General features: G+C 42.1%; 2 protein-coding genes across 6 annotated transcripts in view; one reads left to right on the top strand and one right to left on the bottom strand.

The window, feature by feature from the left end:
• Nucleotides 1-75: 75 nt before the first annotated feature.
• On the top strand, nt 76-24,800 carry SPRTN (SprT-like N-terminal domain). 4 transcript variants are annotated; one of them, XM_072823078.1, is made up of 5 exons: nt 99-663; nt 1,638-1,737; nt 6,956-7,084; nt 10,539-10,803; nt 11,729-13,300. In XM_072823078.1, the coding sequence occupies exons 1-5, from the start codon at nt 443-445 to the stop codon at nt 12,475-12,477; spliced, it is 1,464 nt and encodes a 487-aa protein (XP_072679179.1). In that variant the 5' UTR covers nt 99-442; the 3' UTR covers nt 12,478-13,300. The 4 variants fall into 4 exon arrangements, with proteins under 4 accessions (XP_072679181.1, XP_072679179.1, XP_072679183.1 ...); XM_072823082.1 differs by lacking the exon at nt 11,729-13,300 and adding an exon at nt 21,508-24,800 and having other exon boundaries at nt 108-663; XM_072823081.1 differs by lacking the exon at nt 99-663 and adding an exon at nt 1,390-1,528.
• Nucleotides 22,673-25,198, bottom strand: part of EGLN1 (egl-9 family hypoxia inducible factor 1) — a 57,364-nt gene continuing 54,838 nt past the window's right edge. Inside the window, exon 5 of one of the 2 annotated variants that reach the window (XM_072823084.1) lies at nt 22,673-25,184. In XM_072823084.1, coding sequence (XP_072679185.1) covers nt 25,120-25,184 — 65 coding nt within the window. In that variant the 3' untranslated portion in view covers nt 22,673-25,119. The remainder of the gene's footprint in view (nt 25,185-25,198) is intronic. The other variant, XM_072823083.1, reaches the window with a different exon arrangement.

The following is a 25,198-nucleotide window of genomic DNA, read 5'->3' as shown; positions in this document are numbered from 1 at the left end:
GCCCGCGGCCTAGAGCCCATGCGCCGGAGGCGCTATTGCGGAAGAGAGTGGAGGGCGAGGCGGCGAGACGCGGTACTGCGCATGGGCCGGGCGTGACGTTTGTGTTTGAAGTGAGCGGCGGAGCGTAAAGGCGGTAGCCAGTCTCCTGACGCCTTCCTAGAGTCCAGGCCCTGGGAGCCCCCGTTTTGAGCCCACTAGGAGGTATCCTGCAGAGTTCTCTTTTTTAAGCCCCAGAATCTTGGCCTCGGCGTTTGGGGCAAACTCAGTTCTCGTTCTAGAGCCAGTTATTCCTGAGTTCTCGCGAGATCGGCGGGCCGGCCCGAGAGCCGCCCGAGAGCCGCCCGAGAGCCGGTACTTCTTAGGAGCTCGACCAGGCTCTCGGAGCCTGGGATCCGTGGAGCCTGCTTAACGCCTTCGGACGCCGCCTGGGATCCCGGCAGAGATGGACGAGGATCTGGTGTTGGCACTGCGGCTTCAGGAGGAGTGGAACTTGCAGGGATCGGAGCGCGACCGGGCCCAGGCGCCCCTGTCGCTGGTGGACGCGTCCTGGGAGCTGGTGGACCCAACCCCGGACTTGCAGGCCCTGTTTGTGCAGTTCAACGATCGGTTCTTCTGGGGCCAGCTGGAGGCCGTCGAGGTGAAGTGGAGCCTGCGAATGACCCTGTGAGTCCCGAGCCCCGCTGGGGAAGCGAGAGCGGCTGGCAGCTCCTCTGCAGCCCCCGGTCCCGGGGGGCGTGAAACCTGGGGGTCTCGTGGTGGACACCAGCAGCTCCTCTCGCTGTCCCTCTCCCTCCCCTAGTCTCCCTCCCTCTCCAACAACTTTAAGAAAGCTAGCTGTGTGGCCCATTCCGGTAGCCGATTGATTTGTAAAGGACACCGGGAGAGAAAAGGATGTCTTTGGATCTCCCCTCACTTGAAAATAAATTAACACGTTTCTGACCCAGGAGGGAGAAGCACCCAGAGTCAGCCCCTAAGAAAGAATGCCGAGGAGGCAGCGAAGCCTCCCAGAGATGTGTGTTGTCCTCTTCTGTGCCCTTTGAGATGTCACCACTTGGTAGTGAGCTCAGGTGTTAGGAGGGGGACGGGGCTGACGTTTCCGTATTTCTGGACCGAAAGGATCTTCGGGGATGCCTCTAAAAGGATGTTCACTAAAGTAGAGAATTCCTGATTTGAAGTAATCTGTTCCGGCTCATGAACGGAGTTAACAGCTTTAATATGGTTGTACACCACGGTGCTTGTCTTTGAAGTAATACAAAACAGCCTAAACTAAGACAGATTAAGATAGGACATAAAACTGGTTAAAAGGACAAATCTCCTTCGTAAAGGCTTCTCTTACGCTTTCGGAGATGCGCCGATGGAGATCTGGCTGTTAACTACCACAAACTGATTATAGTTTGAAGGGAGGAGACTGGGAGCCGCAGAACAGGATTGTCTTTGGCCTCTTGCAACCTGGCTAGGGCAAGGGATGCAGTTCTCTTCACACCTCTCTCTCACTGGGGTGATCTGAAGATATCTCCTAACAAAAAAGGTATACTAGTGTGAACTGCCCAAGAATGTATAAGGATTTATTCTTCTCCTTTCTGTTTCTCTTTTGTGTGTTTTAGGTAAATAATGCTTTTGTGGTGGTTGTTTTCCAGGTGTGCTGGGCTATGCAGCTATGAAGGGAGGGGTGGAATGTGTTCCATCCGTCTCAGTGAACCTCTGTTAAAGTTGAGACCAAGAAAGGATCTCGTAGAGGTATTCTTTGCATAAACTTGATTCTTAGCTGAGTAGTTTAAAAATGCTTTTTACTGATTTACACTGCTGTGAATTAACCTGTAATATAAAAACCAAACACCTGTTTTTCCTCATTGCAAACTTTAACTGCAATGCAGATAATAATGATTACCGTATATTTTTACAGTTCTTCACAGCTAAAGGCTTAATAATAAAGTTTTATTATTTAATTCGATCTTCACAACAGCCCTGTTTATGTACAATGTGTGTTGTCTTCATTTTTATAAATATGGACATATGGACATTTTATAAATATGGACATAAAGCCTCTTCAGAGAGGCTAAGTAACTGGTTTAAGTTACATATTTAGAAGCAAAAATTTAGAAAAAAATTAAGACCCATATCTTCCTTTTGAGACTTCAGATTTGGTTCTCTGTTCAGGTGCTGTGGTGCTGCCCTCCCAGAATATCTAGCTGAGCTGGTAGAACCAGCCAGCATGAGTGAGGGCATGCTTCACTAGCAAAATGGAGCAGTAGGAGCCCCCAGATTATGGCTAGTTGAGTCTAGAAGATGCCTGAAATTCCCTAAGACACACCCGGTGTGACGACTGGTCTTGCCCCAGTTATAGCTCTTGAAATGTGTGCACAAAAGAGGATAAAAGGTGGTAGAGGTTGGATGGGAAATATGTTAAAACATGCTTGGAAATATGAAAGATGGTGTTTTTAAGGATAATATAAGGTGATGGTTTTCAGAACCATGTGAATATACTAAACACTCCAGAACTGTACACTTAGAAGTAGTTAAGATGGTAAATTTTATGTAATGTGTTTTTCACCACAGTTAGGATAGAAGACAGTGGCTACTAAATATAAAATGGTACAACAGAAATAATTAACTAATAAAAGAGAATGGAGGAATAAAGGAACAAAGCCCCGCAAAAAAGTTAGGCATAAAGACGGTTATCAGTAATTATATTAAATGTAAATGGATTAAGCGTTAATTAAACATGAACTGACATACTAGATGGAAAGAGATGTGCTTAAGATAAAGACACACAGGGCAGCCCCCGTCGCCCAGTGGTTTGGCGCTGCCTTCAGCCCGGGGTGTGATCCTGGAGACCCAGGATCGAGTCCCGCGTCGGGCTCCTTGCATGGACCCTGCTTCTCCCTCTGCCTATGTCTCTGCCTCTCTCTCTCTCTCTCTCTGTGTCTCTCATGAATAAAAAAATAAAATTGCATTAGAAAAAAAAAAGATAAAGACACACATATGTTAAGCGCAAAAGGGTGGAAAAAGACATATATCATCCAAACAAAAACAGAAAGCTGTTGTATCAGACTAAAGATTTTAAGGGAAGAAGTTTTACTGGAAAAAAGGTTAACATTTTATAATGATAAAATGATCTATTAAATAAAAACACATAATGATCCTAAAAGTAGTAATATAGCTTTAAATTACATAAAGCGTAGATTAGTAGAAGCAAAAAGGGAAATAATCCACAATCATAGTTGCAGGTGTTAACACAACTTTGTTGGTAACTCAGTGAATAAGCAGGGGAAAAAAAGTAGGCATAAAAAAACATTCGAACATGATTAACCAAGTCAACCTTATGAAGAGCTCTAATAACAGTAGTTGCTTAATGAATATTTATTGTGTAAATGGTTAAACGCACGAACAATTTTTTTTTTTAAAGGTAATGGGCGAGAAGAGAATGGGAGATGTGTGGTAATGCTATCAAGTGAGCATTTGCTGTTGGCAGAAAGTTACAATATCAGATCGGGGTAAGAAGGACCAAAGAGGAACAGTGTGACTCTGGTCTGTACATAAAGTATGACCTAAATTGTAATGAGTAGGATTCAGAAAAGGAAAAGACTTTGTCTGGTTGAGGACAAAGAAAAGCTCCATGCACGTGTATTTTATGACTACTGACATCACCACTTCTACTACTCTTTATTGATTTATTGAGTACGTATTGTGTGCCAGTAGTGGTAGTAATTATGATTAACACTAGTGTTAATCTAGTGAATAGTTAATCTAGTGTGTATAGCCCTGCAAGATCAGAATATCCCCATATTAGGAATAAGGAGCAAGTTGTAACTTGTCCAAAGCCTTGTGCATAATCAATAATAAATCCTTGGTGTAGGCTGTTTGCCTGGCTCCAAAGCTCTTGTCCTATTCCCTATACCACATGGCCTCATTACTACCACTTTATAATTGTTACTCCTGCTAATGAAAACACGGAGGTGAGCCTTAAAGGACAGATTGCATTCTGAGAAGTAGGGATGGTAAAGGAAAACCACTCTTGGCAGAAGAAATGGGCATGCTGTGAACAGAAGAGAGGCATGAAATTTAGGCATATTGAGGACCAGAAGTAGCTGCTTTTGGCCAGACAGTACAGTGGTGGGAAGTAGAGGTGTTTGGGGACCATGTTGAGTAGAATCTTGAATCTGGCCTAAATGTGGAGTGGAAAATGGTACATCTATAAAAATAGAAATTGTTCAGTATGGTGCCATGTGCCATTTTCAGGGTGTTTAAATTGAACCCAAAATTAGGAACCTTAATTTATTTCTTCTTTATAAGATTAGTTATTGATCATTACTGTGTTAGAAAACATTTGAAATATAGAGGCCCTTTGAGTTTGAATCCCAAAGAGTGGTATTTACTTGAAAAGATTAAATTCGCTTTTAGAGATGGAGTTGATAATTTTAAAAGAGATGTTTTTGTAATGGCCAAGTTAAAATGTTTGATTCACCCATTTTTCTGTTCAGCATAATTTGATAAGACTACAGTTCATTAATGGCAATCTAGTTCTGATGGAAATTCTTTGTAAAAACATTATGAACAAGGTTTGCTTTTAGAGACCTTTATGACTTTCACTGTTTTTTTAAAATATTTTATTTATTTATTCATGAGAGACACAGAGAGAGAGAGAGAGAGAGAGAGAGAGGCAGAGACCCAAGTCAGAGGGAGAGGTAGGCTCCATGCAGGGAGCCCCACATGGGACTCGATTCCGGGTCTCCAGGATCACGCCCTGGGCCGAAGGCCGCTCTAAACCGCTGAGCCACCCGGGCTGCCCGACTTTCACTCTTTAAAAAGATATTTCTGGGACGGCTCAGGGCATGATACTGGAGTCCCGGGATTGAGTCCCACATTGGGCTCCCTGCATGGAGCCTGCTTCTGCCTCTGCCTATGTCTCTGCCTCTCTCTGTGTCTTTCATGAATAAGTGAAAAAAAAAAATCTTAAAAAAAATAAATAAAAAATAAAGAAATATTTAAGATAAATTATGAAACAGCAGCCTTAAATACTTTTGTGAATTTTACACCTACACGTCTACATCTTTGATGTGGAAATGAACAGTAGGCTATTGTTTTATTTATTTATTTATTTATTTATTTATTTATTTATTTATTTAAATTTTTTATTTATTTATGATAGTCAGAGAGAGAGAGAGAGAGAGGCAGAGACACAGGCAGAGGGAGAAGCAGGCTCCATGCACCGGGAGCCCGATGTGGTTTTCGATCCCGGGTCTCCAGGATCGCGCCCTGGGCCAAAGGCAGGCACCAAACTGCTGCGCCACCCAGGGATCCCGCTATTGTTGTTTTAATTCAAAGAAGATTTATGTAAATTCAGATTAAATTTGGGCCAATCATGGGATTTATCATCAGATTTTATTCACTAGAGCAGTAGGTTTTATTTATTTATGTATATATTTTTTAAGATTCCATTTATTAATTCATGAGAGACAGAGAAAGAGGCAGAGACACAGGCAGAGGGAGGAGAAGCAGGCTTCATACAGGAGCCTGATCCTGGAACTCCAGGATCGCGTCCTGAGCCAAAGGTAGACGCTCAACCTCTGAGCCACCAGGTATCCTGGTTTTCTTGTTTTAAAATTGCACATGATTCAAAAATCCCAAGACTATGGAAAGTAATACACATAGAAAGGTTGTCCTATCCCATCCTTCTCTATGCTGAACTCCCCAACTTCTATAGGATATTGTTATTAGTTTCTTTTTTGTTTCATTTTTCTGTTTTGCAAATTTTTAAAAAGATTTATTTATTAGAGAGAGCATGAGCCTCTGGGAGGGGGAGACAGAGAGGGAGAGAGACTCTCAAGCAAACTCTGCTGTGAGTGTGGAGCTCGATCTCACAACCCTAGATCACAGCCTGAGCTGAAACCAAGAATCAGATGGTTCGCTGACTACGCCACCCACCCAGGCACTGGTTTTGAAAATACTTCTATCCATTCTTATTCCCTCTCCCAATCACCTAACATACTTCTTGTACAAAATACTGGGTACGTTCTTTTATATAGTCTGTATAGAATTCCATGATGTGGATTTTCCATAGTTCATTCAGTCAGGACCCTATTGCTAAACAGTTCCAGTCTTAACATTACAAACGATGCCACAATGAAAATTTCTCATAGACATGACCTTTCATATTAGTCTAGGTATTGCTGGGTCAGAGGATAAATGTATTTGTAACTTTGTGAGATGTTACCAAATTCTCCTCAGAGGGGGTTTGTACCATTTTGCAGTCCCACCAGAGATATATGGGAATGTTTTTTTCACCTTAGCTTTACTAATGTCAAACTGGGAGTTTTACTAATCTAGATAAGCAGAAGTAGCATATTGGTGTAACATTAATTTGTATTTGTTTTTATAAATGGAGTTGCACATTTTTTTTCATGTTTATGGTTTGTCTTGATTTTTGATCATTTCAAAATTTGGTTTCTAAAACTTTTAACATTGTCAGAGCCTTTTATTTCTTTTTCTGTGAACCCATCTATGACTTTTGCCCCCTTAAAAATTGAGTTATTGGTCATTTCCTATTATCGACTTTAGTAGCTCTTTATATTTTAAGAATTAGTAGCCTGAGAGGTGCGTTGCTCATACATCATTTTGAATTTTTTTCAGCCACGCTCTTTTCTCCCCCCACACAGAATTTTAAAGTTTTTATGTAGTTGAGTTCATTGATCTTTCCTTTGAGTTTTTGATTAAGAGTTAAAAAGGCTTTCTTGGAGCATGGAGTTCTTAACCTGGGATCTGCAGAGTTTCAGAGAATATATGCAAAGTTTTGTGAATGGATGCAAATGTAATTTTTCTAGAAAGACGGTTCATGACTTTTAACAGTTTCTGAAAGGAGCCTGTGATCCAAACAAAGTTAAGACTCCAGGCAGGGTGAGAAAATGCCTTTTTATTTTCAAAAGCACCCTAACAATTTGATTGTTTTCTGTTTCAGACCCTGTTGCATGAAATGATACATGCCTATTTATTTGTCACTAATAATGATAAAGACCGGGAGGGGCACGGCCCAGAGTTCTGTAAACATATGCATCGCATCAATCGCCTGACTGGAGCTAATATAACGGTATATGAGTTAAATAATAAATATAACATTCATTAATTTAACTTATTAATAAATAGGTAGAACATTTGTGATTTTTAGTATTTACTCAGTAATTCCTGGGATTTAACTAAAAATAGACAACTGGATAGGAACAAACACTGTCTTTGAGGATTTCCCACAGCAAGACAGACAAGCAAAGAGAAGCTAACCCGCTGGTCTGTGGTTGGGGCCGCTCAGGCGCCCCCCCTGGCCTCTGAGCACAGCTAGGGCAATGCTGTGTGCATAGTGGCTACAGACCGGCACTACCTCTGGATTGCTACAGCTATCCCTTAGCTTCGTTTCCTTGTGATCATCTCCTCCTTCGATGGTTCCTGTATCTGCTGCCATTTCATGTGTCATGCCCATCATCACAAGTTTTCCTTGATTTATATTTCTGCATAATATTGTAGGAAGCAGAGTCTGGGGGCAGAAAAGCAGGAGTTGTCCAACTGCTGGCGTTCTGGTGCTCACTCCATGGACAGCAGACTATGGGGCCTCCGTGTAGGAGCAGGAAAGGGGGGCAGCAAGGATACTTATCTGCTGGGTCCTTGAGATGAGAAAATACGTGCCAAACATTGTAGCCCTGTCTGAGCACAAAGTTATTTATTTATTTTTTTAATTTTTATTTATTTATGATAGTCACACAGAGAGAGAGAAAGACGCAGAGAGAGAAGCAGGCTCCATGCACCGGGAGCCTGACGTGGGACTCGATCCCGGGTCTCCAGGATCGTGCCCTGGGCCAAAGCAGGTGCCAAACCACTGCGCCACCCAGGGATCCCTGAGCACAAAGTTAAATACGAGATGTTTATTATTACTGATTCATTTTATCAGGTGACCTTGCTGTTCCTTTTCTCCTGCCCCACACAGTCCCCTGCTTGTCTTGGCTCAGTGAACGTTTCAGCCCCCGTGCAGCTCCTTGCACATCCTCTCGCTCATGGGTCCCACTTCCTCTGTGCTGTCACATGTCCTTCATCTTCGCAGCGGGCCAGGACTTCTTCCTTTTAGTGTCCCTAGCAGCTCTTTGACCATTGACAATATTTTATTCTATTTCAGACCTCTGAACACAGGGTGGCTCTTCCTTATCTTTGTACACCTCTGTATAAGATGTGTGATACAGCGCCCCTATGAGGGCTAATAAGTATTGTATTGGATTGAACCAAATTCCTGCAGATTATTTCCTGTCTTTGAAAGGCAGTAAAAGCCAGCCTTGTGGAAAATGAAAAGTGCTCACTTTATGTAGATTTTTTTTTCTCCTAGCTGTTGGCTTTAATTTTCTAGAGAGCTCATTTAATTATCAGAGTTACTTCATCAAGAAAGTAGCTTGCATTAAAAACCAGTCACATGGGGTGCCTGGGTGGCTCAGTCAGTTAAGTGGCTGCCTTCAGCTCAGGTCATGATCCTGTTTTTTAAAATCTTAAGAAAAAGAATTTTTAAAAATTTTATTTATTCATGACAGAGACACACACACACAGAGGCAGAGGGAGAAGCAGGCTCCGTGCAGGAAGCCTGATGTGGGACTCAATCCCGGGTCTCCAGGATCACACCCTGGGCTGAAGGTGGCACTAAGCTGCTGGGCCACCGGGGCTGCCCTAAATTTTTTTTTTTTTTTTAACAAAGTAAAAAACAGTCACATAAAGTCCTGACTAGCAAAAGCATTGTGGAGCTGCAGGTACAAAAGGCTTTTAGTTTCCTCATTGGCGTTTTCACTTTAAGCAAAGTCCTGGTATACTTCCTATTGTTCAGTTGGAAGAGGATATATTCTTTTATCTTGCACGTCTGTGTGTTTTCATTTAGGAGAGGTTTTATCGCATGGACACCCCTTGCTTTTACAGGTTACATCCTGTTATAACAAACTCCACAGGGCATCTAGTTCCACAATTTTATTTTGGTGACTACATTGTTAAAGAAGTCACATCCCTAGGCTGTTACAAGTTACAAGTTACAGGACTTGGAAGCAAAATAGATCCAATGTCCTGGCTTTTTAACCAGTGAATTCAGTGAAGAATTCTTAACATAAGGGAGAAGGCAGGGTATTCCATATCTCTTTACCCCAAACCTCTTCCCTCCAGTGCCTTCTGCGCCTCACGTAATGTATTGTTGGCATGCTTGCCAAATCATACACATTTGTTGCTTAGGAGGGAGACACAGTATAAAACTTACCTGTAGAGTTATAGAAAGTTTCATGTTCTTTTCCTCTGTGGAATTTATTAGAAAGTTAAATGTCTAGTTAAATGTCTAAATGTTAAAATCTCATCTGTGGAGGCCCCTTATCTTATACAGTAGTAATGTTCCACTGGGAGGACAGAAGAGAAAGGTACATGGGTTATTGAGGATTATCAGGTCTTCATTGGTGTCTTGCTTTCCACAAGGCCCCCAAGGTGGGAGGGCTAACTTTCTGTTCAGTCAAACCTCTTTCATCTGTAAATAAGATTCTATCTAGAGGGTGAAACTAAATGATCCTGTATAAGTATTGAAAAGCTCATTCGCAGAGAATTTTGTTTGAATCAATGAATGAAGCTTTTCATTCATTCAGGCAGCAAATACTGACTGAGCACCTTCACTGTGCCAGAGCCTATATTAGCCACTTAGGGACACAGAGATGAAAATATTTGAATCCTGGGGCACCTAGGTGGCTCAGTCGATTAAGCATTTGCCTTCAGCTCAGGTTGTGATCCCAGGATCCTGGGATTCAGTTCCATTTTGGGCTTTCTGCTCAGCGGAGAGTCTGTTTCTCCCTCTCCTTCTGCCCCTCACCCCCACTCATGCTTTCTGTCTCTGCTCTCTCTCTCAAAGCTTAAAAAAAAAAACAAAAGATCCTTTGAATCCTGGGGAGCTTTTTGCCATAAGCAGGTAGAATGATGCCCCCATGAGGCTCATTACAAAGACAAGGGGGCAAAGACCTTTGAGAATGTGGAGTGGGTGTAGCAGAGACTGCATCAGGCAAAATGCTTGTGTAGGTGGGGTTGAGCATTTCTAGGAAATAGTCCAGAATCCTTTGGTATTGTTACTTACAGGGGAAAATTTCAGTTGAACAGTAGGAAGGAATAATTGTTATTTATTATGGCATTATATAAAATTTTGTCTTTATCCTGATTTTTGATCATTTTAAAATTTGGTTTATCCTGATTTTTGATCATTTTAAAATTTGGTTTCTAAAACTTTTAGCATTGACAGGCTTTTGTGGGCTAAAAAGTTTTTTGTTTTCTAATCTCACATCTTTCTATCTTTACACAGTTTTTGAAGTATTATTAACTGCTGCTGTCCCATTAAAATGAACTTTGGGAACAGAAGCTAAATCTATTTGCTGCCTTCTCCAAAGTGTCATTGCAGAGAGCTCTCAGAAACTGGAAAGTTTAAACACAGGAAGGCTGCTTCTGTATTTTTTTAAAATTGTTAACTTTGCCTCTTTAACACTGAGCACTTTCTCTCAACCCAGGTGTACCATACTTTCCACGACGAGGTGGATGAGTACCGGCGACACTGGTGGCGCTGCAATGGGCCTTGTCAGTACAAGAAACCCTACTACGGTTATGTCAAACGTGCCACCAACAGGGCACCCTCTGTGCATGACTACTGGTGGGCTGAGCACCAGAAGACCTGTGGCGGCACCTACATCAAAATCAAGGAACCAGAGAATTACTCAAAAAAGGGCAAAGGAAAGACAAAAGTAGGAAAGCAGCCAACAGCAGCTGAAAATAAAGGTAACTTTGTCTGCTCTTCCATGCTTGCTGGGACCACAGCTAACAGTATAAAAGCCAGGGCTGTCCTCTGGAGAACTGGTGTTAAGATGAGCTTAAGGATTATTTCAAGTATAGACATTTGTAAGTGTGGATTTAAACAAATCCCATTGTTTGTGAAGTGATGGTAGAAAAATGTACTTTGCTCTGCGTAGTGTGAGTTAAAGTAGAAATTGTGTTCACGGATAATATTGGAGTTAGGTAAAGGCCCTTTCCCTATCTTGACTCACTGAGTCATTGGGAAACAGAAGGCAAAATGATTGTCAAAATAAAAACAGTAATTCAAATAACAATGCCCGGAATTACTCCTAACCCACCCCTTCCTATCAGTTGGCTTCTAGCCGAGTGACTTCTGCTGTTGATGTATGTATTTTCATTGGGAGAAGAATGGGAAAAGGATATGACATGTATGTGCTGGTACTTCATCTTTGAGATTTATCCCTTTCCTATGAAGTTCAGAGTCCCTGCCTTTTGAAGAGGGAACCAGGTCACTAAAGTTAAGACTTCTTCCCTTGGGAAATTGTTGGTTGGATCCAGAAACATTAATAATAAGCTACTTTTCCTAAATTCAAAAATGGTGAGTGAGTAGAGGAGCTAGAGAAGAATTTATGTGGAGAGGTTATAGATCCCCATTCTGTGTGAGTAGGGGGAAAGAAAAGAATGTGGGAGGAGACTTTTCCCTCTGGAACTAAACTTGAAGAATGCTAAGTGATTTTCAAGGTACAAGTTCCTTTGCTAGTGGGCTTGGGATGCTAGATTTTTATTTTTTGTGTTCTCTCCCTCCCTGAGCCCCCTGACCACTGTAGATACGTCCTTCTCCCAAGCTCATTAGCTTAACACTTGTTACTGTATTAATTTCGAGTCAAGAGAACTTTTGCTTCTTTTGTAGATAAATCTAACAGAGGTGAGACCCAGCTGTTGATCCCTTTCAGTGGGAAAGGATATGTTCTAGGAGAAACGAGCAACTCGCCTTCATCGGGAAAGTTTGTTACTTCGTATGCTATTAATAAAACCCAAGATCTTTTAAGTCAAGACCATTCAGCAAAAGCTCTCAGACCCAATTCTAAAATTGAGGTGAAATTTGAACAGAATGGTTCAAGTAAAAAAACTCCTCTAGTGTCCCCTATTCTTACTGCCAGTCACCAAAATGTCTTAAGCAACTACTTTCCTAGGGTCTCAGTTGCCAACCAAAAGACCTTCCGAAGTGTGAATGGATCTCCAACAAAAAGCCTAACAACCGGTGACATCACTAAAAACTCCATCTCTTCTGGATCTCACAAAAGGGTCACCTCTTCTAAGATATCCCTGAGAAATTCTTTAAAAGCACCGGAATCAACATCTGTGACTGCACCCCAGGATGTGAGTGGGCCTGAGGAGAAACTCCCAAGTAAACGACCCAGGCTAGAAGACAAGACTGTTTTTGACAATTTTTTTATCAAGAAAGAGCAAGTACAAAGTGGTGGAAATGATCCAAAGTGGAGTTCACATCCTACAGCTGCAACTCAGGATTCCAGCAGTGCATCCAGCCAGAACAGGATGGTCGATTGTCCTGTTTGTCAGAATGAAGTGTTGGAGTCTCAGATTAATGAGCACTTGGACTGGTGCCTTGAAGGTGGTAGCATCAAAGTCAAAAGTTGAAGAAGTCTTTGAAAGACAAATGGGTGTCACATGCCACCTATATTACCCTGCTAACATAGTGTCAGCCACTCAGGAAGTTCTGGTGAACATGAAGATTTGTAGGTTTTAATGTAGTTCTATTTTATAGATATATACATGAGGTTGCAATGGAAAATATTCTATGTCGAAAGGTGCTATATTCACTTTTGCCTTGTGTATCCTGTAGCTCAGAGTTTGTTCTGCATGTGTACATGTATAGTTTTTAGATACTTATGTTCTTCCTTGCTCTTAAATTGCATTTAAATCTGTTAATCTTTTTATTTATATACCTTTCCTCAAAATACATTGGAATCCTGACAGGTATTTGGTTAAACTGAGTATTTCTTTGTTCATATTAAAACTCAGTCATAGAACTGAAGCTAAACATTGGCCAAAATTACAATTTCGAGGACAAAGTATATCAGTTGTTGTAGGGTACTCAAAGTTTTTTGTTTTTTGGTTTCTTTTTTTAATCTCAGCAGGAAATATATTTTATACATCTCCAAGAATTTTATTTCTGTCATCACTAAAAGGTGGCAGCTGGTTTTAGGTTAAAGCATAGAAGGAATATAGTCAAATAAACGTTTTAGACGACTACTCCTGCAATCCTGTAGGCCAGAGTTGAGTGGTTTTCTCAAGATGTAGCCAGATGAGTGGTTCACCTGCCAAGGAGCTGGTGTAAGTCACATCACAACAGCCTCTTTTATGTTAACAGTGGAACACTGTCTGGAAACAGTATTATGAACCTTAAGCCAAAGTTGTAACCGTTAAAATAAAAAGGAATACCATTTGTGCATTTTAAAAAGTAGATTTCTTTTTAAAAACATTCTTACTGTGTTGTGGCAGAGACCAAGATCCTTTCGTCCGTTCACTTTCTCATGGCTGTACCACTAGCATGTTGGCCTGGTCCCAAGAGTTGAATTCACAGGTTTTCTTTCTCCTGAGCTATGTTGCGACATGACCTCCACCTACCCGAGGTGCCAGCTCCTCTGTGTGAACTTGGCCTTGGTGCTCCTGGGTGACGGCAGCCTCGGGTCAGGGAGGGAACAGTGCACCTCCTGCATTCGTGTCCGCACGCTTCCTAGTCTGCAGCCACAACCCCTGAGGGTAATCACTGTTTCTGTTACGTCTCTGCCACCCTGGGGTGCTTGAGTGTGGTTTTAACTTCATGAAGTACTACCCTGTTGCCACACTGTAGAAGTTCATTCTAGGTCGTTGCTTTGAGTGTACAAATACGCCAGGGTTTATTCAGCCATTCTAATATTAACGGGCATCCGAATTATTTCCAACCGGGGGCTGGCTGTGACGGAGACTGCTGCTGAAAACATGCTTCCTCGTTTCTGTTGGGCGTCCACCCAGGATTGGAGTGCTGGCTCACCAGGGTACGTGCATGTGTAGCTTTAGTAAATACTGCCAGCTTGCCCTCCTGCCAGCAATGTAGGAGAGTTTCAGCTGTTCAGCTGTCTTCACAGTATTATCAGTCCTCTTCAAATTTAGCTCATCTGGTTGAGTGTTTACAAGTTTTGATAACTTCTTAAATATGAAGTTGAAAAACAGTATTTAGTATTTATAGATAAATGACCTAAAATATATGCAATTACATCTTTCATAGAGGATCACTGTCTCTTAATTTAGCAAATTACGTGCAAGTGAGCAGCTTTTGAGCCCAAACTATACAAGGTTTGGGGCAAAGAGGTAAACAAGACAATCCGTGTCCTCAGGATTTATAAACAGCCTCGATGGGGAGTGAACACAGAAAGAGCTCCTGACTAGTTTCTGCTGGGGGCTGTGGGAACTTGAGGGGAGGTTCCCTGGAGGAGACACTGTCCGAGTGGGTCTTCCAGAGTGAGTCAGGATAGCCTGGTAAGGAAGGATGGAAAGGGGCTTGCAGAGCGAAGGAGTCAAAGAAAGGTGTTGGTTGGAGCTAGACCAGCACAGTCTACAGGGGGAACTAAGCTGCTCCAAATGAACAAAACATCTTCCGTCTGAACATCTTACAAAGTAAGATGTGAGGAGTAAAATGGCAGAAGGAGGTGGAAGTTTGAAGGTGGTGTCATGTTGCACACTTTGGTTTGTGTGGTCCTGGAGAACACCCCCATGTGTTGATTCAGGTCGGGGTGGTGCACTGGGGGCAGGAGGAGGGCTTGGAAAGTTGACTAAGCCAGTGGAGAACATTTGAGAAGTGTTTTGATGGATTCTCTGAAGGGTAACATAAATGGGCAGAAGGGCTGTGTCAGGGCTGGAGAGGGTGGGTTGAGAAAGAGTTGGTCAGGTGTTTAGAAAAAAAATTTTTTTTAGATTTCTTATTTACTCATTTGGGAGAGCGACAGTGAGCAGGGGGAGGAACAGAGGGAGAAGTAAACTCCCTGCTGAACAGGGAGCCCCATGCAGGACTCGATCCCAGGATCCTAAGATCACGACCCGAGCTGAAGGCAGATGCTTAACCTACTGAACCACCCAGATGCTGCTGTTTTGTTTTGTTTTCTTTTTTTTAGTGGAGGGAGGGAGAGAGAGAGAACCTTAAGCAGGTTTCACACACAGCATGGAGCCTGATAAGGGGGCTTGATCTCACAACTCAGATCATGGCCTGAGCTGGAAATCAAAAGTTGGTCACTTAACTGACTGAGCCACCCAGGCTCCCCACCAGCTGGCCAGTTTTAAGGGATGATGAAAACAGGTGGCAAGAAAGGGAAAGTTAAATTTGGAATTAAATAGCTTTCAGTTCGTGTTAAGGCTTTTGAGAAAACCTGCACCAAAAGAATTATTACCCCATTCTGTGTCATTTATATGAGAGAAACCGTTTTCTGTTCTGCTGGTTTAGTTTTTTACCCTTTAAAGCAAACACCCTACCCTAATAACAGCTGGTATTCTGGGTCAGCCTTTATTTTTTTATTTTTATTTTTTTAAAGATTTTATTTTTTTATGATAGTCACAGAGAGAGAGAGAGAGAGGCAGAGACACAGGCAGAGGGAGAAGCAGGCTCCATGCACCGGGATCCTGATGTGGGACTCGATCCTGGGTCTCCAGGATCGCGCCCTGGGCCAAAGGCAGGCGCCAAACCGCTGCGCCACCCAGGGATCCCTGGGTCAGCCTTTAAATGCTATCACTTCATTCTGGGGAGATGGGTTGGGGGTGAAAGGTAGTTAACTTTATAAAATCTCAAGGCTATCCATTATCTACCTAATTTTAAATTTGGAAAGCTCTGTTTTGCTTTTTAGACTATAAATGTGTATCTAAAATGATAAACAAAAAACTACTGTTCCATTGTCCTAAAGCATTGAGCTTATTTTTTCAAAACTTAACAGGTTTAAAAAAAAAAAAAAAACTGAGAAAGTGAGAGCACACAAGGGGGAAGGGCAGAGGGAGAGAATTACAAGCTGACTCCACGCTGAGCACCAAGCCCAATGTGGAGCATGACCCCGAGGTTATGATCTGAGCCAAAACCAACCAAGAGTTGGATGTTCCACAAACTGTGCCACCCAGGGGCCCCTCAAAGCTTATAGGACTTCCAAGTAAATTTCAGTGTCAAAGTGAAACAGCTGCTGTGTTTTCCTACAAACTTAGTGCCTGCCTGGGATCCTGCATCTGGGCACGTGCAGGACCTCTTCATTGGGCTGCTCAGAAGAAGCTGAGCTCTTTTTGTAGTTTGTTCGTTCTTACTGAGGGGTGCTGGTTTCCTGTTATCTTTTGTCTTGCTTTTATAGCAACTGGTTGTAGTTGTTGACCAGCAGCACATCCACCACTGAGGTGAAATCTAATATGGCAATTATTATCACCAATTGCCTAGGGAGTTAACAAAAAGGATGCCACGTGGAGATGAGCACTGGCTTTGTTTTTTCTAACATTCCACCAGAATGTCATATCATATGTACTCCATCACATCTCTTTGGAAGCTAGGAAAGTAAAAGATTGCTCTTAGGTGCCTCTGGAACCATATCATTAATAAAGTTTACAATGTCGTGTATCATAATACAGAAACAAGCCGCTGTTTGCTTCCTTCTGTACTTGAGCCACACTTGCCAAAAGATGTGCCCTCTTGGTTACTGAACACCAGGGGGCGCTCCTGGGAAGTTAAATTTCTCAGAAAAACCGAAGGCATGGAAGCCAAACCAAACAGATGAGAGAAACCAACAACTGGAACAATATTGCCAGTTCTGATTAGTAGAAAGGAAAGGATAGCTATGGTCTCCAGTCCTGTGAGAGAGGGTGCAGAGGGCCAAAAATGTGTGCTTGCTCAAACCAGGGCTGCTGTACAGGGCACTCGGGCCTCCCTAGCCTTGTTTTCCTTTCACCTCACTCTGAACACGCTGACATAACATGTCTGCAAGAAAGCAAGCAGGAACCCACACATGGGGCAAAACAGGAGAGTTCATAACAGGAAGCCTTCCAGACAAGTCAAGACCTATACTTTCCCACTATTTCTGAAATTACAGTGCTCTTCCTTTGAGTATGTCTGAGACAGAGTATTCTGCTCCGCATCGCCTAGATTAGTCTGAAAGCTTCCCAAGACACTGTCCTTTACCCCTATGTCAGAGGAGCCTCTTAGATTCTTCGTGTTAAGTGGTTGAAGTGGCTAGGCATTCTCAAGTTCCATTTCTATGCTTTCGCAGTAATACCTCCACGAACATGGACTCTTCTCCATACCTCTCTGAAGAACCCAAGGTTGCGTATTTTCAAGCTAGAATACTCTTAAAGACCCAAGTCATTCCAGGTCATAAGCATTCCTTGCAAACTAATGTATGAAAATCTGCATCTACATGAAAGAAATGGGGAGGGTATTGTTTTTGTTTTTTACAGAAGATTCCTCACAGGATTCTTTTTACGTGTTTGTATACATTTAAAATAAATCAATAGAATGGTGCCTGGCTGAGTCAGTAGGACGTGTGACTCTTGATTTCAGGGTTGTGAGTTTGAGCCTCATGTTAGATGGAGACATTACTTAATAAAATCTTAAATAATTCAGTAGATAAATGCGTATACCTACACATACATAGACGCAGGTATAAACGGTTTCTAGTAACAAATATTTCTTAAAGATTTTGAGATAGAGAGCACATGAGTGGGAGGAGGGCTAGAGAGAGAAGCAGACTCTCTGCTGAGCAGGGAGTCCAACATGAGCCTCCACCCCAGGACTCTGGGATCACAACCTGGGCCAAAGTCAGACACTTAACCAACTGAGCCACCAGTAACACATGTATGAATTAAGATAGACCCACCCATACTGGTTCAATTCTGTTCTTAAAACCTAATACTCAAATAGCCACCTCCATAGGATCCACAAGAGGAGGCCGGAGTCCAGCTCCTTAGCACATTGGAGTCCTCCATGTTGTGTATTGGCAGATTGCCTGTTCTCGCTGCTCTATAGCATTCCACTGTATGAGCACACACTTGTGTGTACCCATTCTACTTTATCTTTGTAACCTTTTTTATGTACTCTTGGCTGCTTTTTACTTTTTCAGTGCCCTCCACTGTTGAATCTATTCTTCCTTGGCCAGCTATAATTTAATCTTGAGATAATTATTTTTTTATTTTTTACAGCTTGCTGAAGGTTTTTGTTTTTGTTGACCTTTTGAAATTTTTAAGAAGATTTATTTGAGAGAGAGAGTGTAAGCATGCACACAAGCAACAGGGGGAGGCAGAGGGAGAGAGAGACACAGACTCCCTGCTGAGCAGGGAGCCCAACGCATGACACATTCGGGACTCCATCCCAGGACCCTGGGATCATGACCTGAGCCAAAGGCAGATGCTTCACCAACTGAGCCCTGCCAGGTGCCCAACATTTTTAAGTTCCAGGGTTGTTTAATTTCGGCAAAGTCTTGTTTAAGGATATTTGATTCAGACTAGCTATTGTTGCACTTTTCTTCTGCCTTATGGTTGAGGAGAGACTTTTCATCAAGCTGTACATGATTCTCATTTTGTTTTCTTCTTATGGCAGTGTTTATATGCACCCTTTTTCTGTTCATTTTGAAAGGCATTCTTTTCCTGACTTGCAGAAATGGTTGGTTCTATCCAGGTGGAGATGAGGGGTTTGTGTGGCTTACTGGGTTTGATCTGTGAGTGTTCTGTTGGTACAGTGAAATGCAGTATTCCTCAGAGAAAAGTTTTATTTTTGAGCTGAGAAGGGTTTTTCTCTTCTATGATTCTTTTCCCCCATGAGACCCTGGCTTCCTTCTTGCACTTAACCATTAAGTCTCCGGGAGACATCTACCCCTCCTCCCAGAAATGGTACCTTCCAGCAGCCACCTTCAATCTCATGAACTTTCAAACTCCTTTCTCTGATGACCCAGTTGGCCAGTGCTCTGGTGAACTGGTGTCAGATTTATCACTACAGATCTTCCTCAACTTACAACAGAATGATCCCATCATAAGCTGAAGATGCACTTAATACACTAACCTACCAAATATCAGAGCTCAGCCCAGCTGACTGTGAACGTGTTCACAACACTTAGGTTAGTCTACAGGTGGGCAAAGTCATCCAACACATAGTGTATTTGATAACAGAGTGCTGAATATTTCATGTCATCGACTGAACACTGTACCAAAAGTGAAAAACAGAATAGTGGGAAGTACATCAATTTTGACTATCATGATTGCAACGCTGCCTTGGAGCTGAAGCCACCACTGTCACCCAGCATCAGGGGGGAGTATGTACCACATATCGCTGACCGGGAAAAAGATCCAAATTCAAAATTCCAAGTATAGTTTCTACTGAATGTGTATTGTTTTTGCACCATCATAGTTGAAAAAATCATGAGTTGAACCACTGCCAGTTGGGGGCTGTCAGTATTTCCATCCCTCGTGGTGGAGTCCCTTCCTGCCCCCTGCCCACTGCTGCTGTATACTGCCACCATCAGGCCCCCATTACTCGTGTCCCTTTATCATACAGTTTCCACCTGACTCTGACTTCCCGGGAGCCCTGATGCTGGCCTCAGATGCTTCTTGCTCTGCTTTCCCACAAGTTGAACTTCTGTCTCCCAGTTATACTGCAGGTATGCATTCTAGGTGACTTACTCGGTTCTCCTTGTCTCTATGTGTTGGGAAGATCATGAAAGAGATTCAGATTTAGGCAGCTGGCAATATTTCTTGGAAAGCCTGAGTACCTCCCCTTAGATACGAACACCCAGCAAGAATTACCAGATGTGTGAGCAAAACCTGCAACTTGAAAGAGAAAAATTAAAATGAACACAAAGGAAGGTTAAATACTTTTAGTACAGAACTGGTTGTTCTATACTAAAAGAGAGAGAGAGAGAGAGAGAGAGCTCTTGAATATTAAAACCTGGTAACAGAAATGAAACCCTCCCTGGCGTAACTGGAAAAGAGACTAAGAGACTTAAAAGAGTAAAGCAGAAAGACACATAGTAACTAAGAGCAAGAGGCACAAACCAGTCAATACACAGTCGTTCCAGAAAGAGCAAGAATGGAGGGGGCAAAAAAGTACTGTAATAGTTTAAGGAAGTGTCCCCAAATGTAGGGCATGAATTTACAGTCTGCATGGCTATCACGGTGGCTGACAAGAGCACCACACCAAAGCACGGTATAAAACGACAGAGCTCTAGGGACAAAAAATAATTCCACAAGCTTCCACAGAGAAAAAGCAGGTTATGTTTAAAGAGTCAGGCCTAGGAATGGCTTCAGATTTCTCCGCATCCACACTGGAAGCTATAACCAGTGAGGCAATGCCTTCAAAGGACTGAAAGAAAATGATTCCCAAAGGAGAGTGGTAAACCCAGGCAAGTTATCAATGAAGTGTGAGGGTCCCAACAAAGACGCTGGTCTTGAAAAATTCACCACCCACGTACTCGTTTGCAGGAAGACATATGAAGAACATGCTCCCCCAGATTGAGGAAGTCAAGCGAGAAAGGGGAAGATAAGGGATCCAGGAAACAGGAGAGCCAGCAGGGAGTGGTGGAGGGGTCTCCAGAACAATGGGGAAAGGAGACCTCAGGAAGACGGCTGTGTACCAGGCAGGACAACGACTCCAGACTGCTGAGGCTAGAAGCCACAGGAAAAGTATGAAAAATCAGGACATTAGGATACAAACAAATCACGGACGAAAAGTCATCATGATTTACTCTGCATCCAAGCTCTAAAGATCAATAGTCTTAACTATCAACTTGATCGAAGTTACAATGTGAGGAAGAAGGGGGATACAGAGGTGTGCTGCCCACGTGTGGTCGGATGGTGCTGGCGGCTGGACAGGGCCCTACATGCTTGTCTTTCACATGGGGAACTGGTTAGCAAATAAGGTCTCACTCTGAAAGTCCAACACATAACAATATGATTATGTTACTTAGAACTAATCAGGCCACTAAACCCAAAGAGTCACTGTAAGTTTGTGCTCAGAAGAAGGCTCATTTCCTTAAAAACCCCCTTCTAGAACAAGCTGACTTAGCTACATATACATGTATAACTCTGACCTTAAAAAAAGTTAAAGAAGAAAAGGACCTCCTATGGTCAAGCCCTGCTCTCCACTTACTGGCTGTGTGGCTGTGAACGAGTCACTGCTCTCACCCTGTTTGAGTTATAAATGGAGGTGAAGTTTGTTCTGCATACTCTGTGTGTTCCCAGGTAAAAAGGCAAAGGGGTTTTATAGAACTCGGTAAAAACAGTCATTAATTTTGGCAGGAAAGGTCTTAATCTCAATGAAAAGACTTGATCCAAAAAGCCCTGATAATCTTTATGACCCCTGGGCCCTTATTTGGAGTTCAAAACTCATCCGTTTAATAAAGGCGCTTTGGCTGCGGGCAGCTGTTAAGGCTGTACCTGTCTTGTGAAGTGGTTTCTCTTTAAGTGTTTTCTCCTTACAAAACTCTTCCCAGCTCATGAGGCCAGGCCCTTTATACGTGTCATTTGTGCAATGGTTTATCCTTGGGCACTTGCAATATTTCAGGTGAAATTTACTTGCTAGTGATCAGGAAAAGAATCTGCATTTAAAACCAAGAGCAGAATCAGGGGAATGTATTCCTGACTTTGGAAGTCCAGTGAATGATCTTTTTTTTTTTTTTTTCCCAGTGAATGATCTTGAAGCATTGGAGGCTGGGCATTTACTCCTGAGTGTTTCTAAATGAACCGAAAACCTCCAGTACACATGTACATTATTAAACCTACAGTATGAATATTTTCCACTGAGGTCTACAGCCACCACAGAGCCCTCATGCTTGGGCCGTGCACGTGTTGTACTTCATTTAGGTCTCACACAGCTCAGCGGGTATTTGTTTTCAGATGAAAAAGGCTCCAACAGTCACATAATTAAGTGGCTGGGCCAGAACTAAGCAGAGATTTCTCAGTCCTGCGCTCTTTCTACAACACTACCTAATTTAGTCTTCATCTCTGACTCACCTGCCCTCTCCCTTAATCCACCCAGCTATATTTCAATGCATTTTCCCAAATGCTCCCGCGACAGGCCAGAACATAACAAAACCACCACACTGGAAGTTTTTTAGATTAGAGAGATATGAGCACGTATATTGACCTTACATTAATATCAGGGAGGGAGACAGAACATGAGAGACTCCTAACTCTGGGAAACGAACTAGGGGTGGTGGAAGGGGAGGTGGGCGGGGGGTGAGGGTAACTGGTTGACGGGCACTGAGGGGGGGCACTTGATGGGATGAGCACTGGGCGTTATTCTATATGTTGGCAAATTGGACACCAATAAAAAATAAGTTAAAAAATAAAAAATAGAAAAAACAAAACAAGAGCTCTTCTGTTTTAGTCTCTGATCAGGACCACACAAATTAAACTTCTGTGCATACGCACACAGGGTAGCTGTGTCAGTTACAGAACTATGCCTATAAGGCTCCTTCCTGTTTGCTGCAGATGAGTGACAAGAGATATACTCAACAGCACTAGCACTAGTGTTAGTAATTTTTAAAAATTCTATTGAAAGGGCAAGAGTCCAAATGTCGCCAATCCAAACAAAGAGCTCGTGGATCCCATGGACAAGCCAATTACCCCCAGGATGTTTCTAAAATTGTTAGACTCCTATGTTTACTGTTCTCTCTCTTTCCCTTGTGATCATTTACAAAAAGTAATACCAAATGTTCTGGACTGAGCCAGAGATGTGTGATAGAAAACACATTATCTGATGTAAGGACCCATTAAGAAAGTCAGTGTATGATAAAGAATTAAAAAAAAAAAAAGACAGCTGGAAATAACAACCATAAGTTTTTCAAGATCATTTATACATCTTTTTAATTAGATTAGCTTTACAAGCAACTTGAGAGCTCTTTCGTAATGAAACACTGCTTTTCAAAGTACATGACTTTACCGTCTGTGTATGAATCCTGAAATTCTCTGCCTACTGTTGATAAAGGTCTGTGTTTTACAGCTGGTTAATGTGTTGAATGAAAAATAGCATTAGAAGCTTTATCTTTAACCAGGATTAAACACATATAGGCCACAAGTAGTTTTAAATTTTGTTTTAAATAGAGTCCTGCTTGGTGACAAGTTAACGGTCCCACTGACATGAAAATGAACAGATTTTAAATGGATATTAAAGAAATGGCTATCCTGGATTTCTTGATCCTTTCACAACGATCTCCAAGAAGTTAGATACAATTTTCTGAAAAATACAAATTTTAAGACCTGCCTGGAAAGCACAACCCACAGAGAGTAGAATCTGACACTTTGCACAACTGCAGAGATACACATGTGAATGACACAGGGGCCCCCAGGTTAAAAGGCTGTTGCAGTACCACCTTGACAATCACACGAACCCCCCCCCCCCCACCCGCCAACAGAACACAATTTCTACTAGACCTAAAAATGATAGCACTTTTGAGCTGTGGCCTAGCTCAGCACGCTGCACCGCAGACCAGATGGCAAAGACAACTTGCACTCCCAGGTCCGGCTGGCAGAGGCACTTATGATAGAGATGTTACACTGCGTTATCTGGACACGGAGAGGAAGTGGGACAGAACGAACAGGGGCAAGAAAAATCAACGAACTCTAATTTTCTCCTGCAAGTTCTCCTACTAAGTGAGACCACAATACTGAATCTTTCATCCCACCCTATCCACACTGTCAGTTTCACTAAACAAGTTTTTTTTTCATGTTTTACATGAACAATAGCAATCTTTTAATAAAAATTACTGAGCTTTCCATAGAAAAGGTCTCGAATTGAATACAAACTATACAGATGCTAAAACTGTCATGAGTTGAAATATACAGAAGTATTTCTGTACACACATTTTGGCAAAGATCAAGGACAGAGATAGAAAACCAAAGTGGGCAACATCTAGACCCATAATTCATGCTAAATATGGATGCCACCCTTTGGGCTCTGCTAAAGATTAGCCCAGGAAAATGAAGTCTTAGACATCCATCCCAGTTCCTACATCAAACAACAGAAGTCTGGGAGGCCTGTGATATTGTAATAGTCCCTCTTTTTTTCTGAAAAGTAAAGGAAAAATCATAAAACAGAATAACAGAATTACCTGGTTTGCGACTTGTTTTGTATTTTTAAGCCAAGCATAGAGCTTTCAGTACTGACCAAGAGGTGAGCATTACACCTGGGGAACACCTGCTTTGGCTTGGCTCTGAGGCTTCGCTAACACTGGGTCTGTACTACTAGGGCTCAGCCCTGGCGCTCAGTCTCCCCTGATGCTAGCCCACAGGAGCCAGGTTCTCAACTGCAGATCATGTGCTTCACAGGAGTAGGAAGAAAACATAACAGCAAAACTGGAAGTATAGTCAACTTGACGGGAAGCAAAAGGAAAAGTCGTAGGAAGGGGACATCACCTTCTACATCTACAGGATATACCTGAAAGCATGAGAGAGCCCTTTGTCTTGGGAACTTGATGCTGAGGACAAACTCAAGTTCATTTAGTGCCAGTCATTTTAGTCTTTTAAAAATTCTAACTTAAAAGAATAAAGCCTGGGCATTTTTTCTTATAAAACATGAACTGAAAGTTATTGGTAGTTTACTGTTAACATTTAGTCATTAACAATGTCAGAAACACGACAGCAGCAATCTTTAAGAGCTCAAATTAGTGTAAAGGACAGGACGACAAAACAATCTGAGTTTTCAGTTGGTGATTAAAGTGCTCCTTTTCTCATGGTAAGTAAAAAGGAAATGAAAGTCATCATCAGTCACTGGCAACAAACATGATAAGAGGCCTTTTAGGGCAAAATTTAATAGTACGAAGAAGTTTACAAAAATAGATCGATGCTATTTGGGGGAGTAATACTGGAATTTTTTCTCGATTCAGTTTGATGTACTGTACCTGGTCATACAAAAATTACTTCAAATTCAAACTTGACTCTATAAAAAAGGGAGAGATGAAATGAACTCATCTAGACGACAGATCTGGCAAAATATAAGAATGAAAAAATTCTACCTAGGGCACTTATTTCATGTCCAGATATCAACACCATTCTCAGTTGGTGGCGCAGCTTGTACTCTTCCCATAAGCAATCACAGGTTTGGAGTCAGTCATGCAGTACAAAGTCACATAGTCAGAGTCTTCTTTCTGATGCAACACGACAAAGTTGTTTCTATTTCCTTATTGAAATGCCAACTGGTTGTCTATTTTTCTTTATCTCATTTATCCATATTCACAAATTAACAAATAGCGTCAACAATTATTGTAGGTGAAGGAGGGTATTGCTGGATCAAAGGCTCTATAAGACGTCTTTACTGATTGAATCAGAAGGCTTATTGAGTTCAACCCTCACACCTTTTTCACCTGCAAGGTAAAAA

The sequence above is a fragment of the Canis lupus genome, chromosome 4 (genome assembly GCF_048164855.1).
Source record: "Canis lupus baileyi chromosome 4, mCanLup2.hap1, whole genome shotgun sequence".
In the NCBI taxonomy this organism is placed as follows: Eukaryota; Metazoa; Chordata; class Mammalia; order Carnivora; family Canidae; genus Canis; species Canis lupus.
Note: the sequence above shows the minus strand (reverse complement) of the source record. Positions and strands in the feature narration are given on the sequence as shown.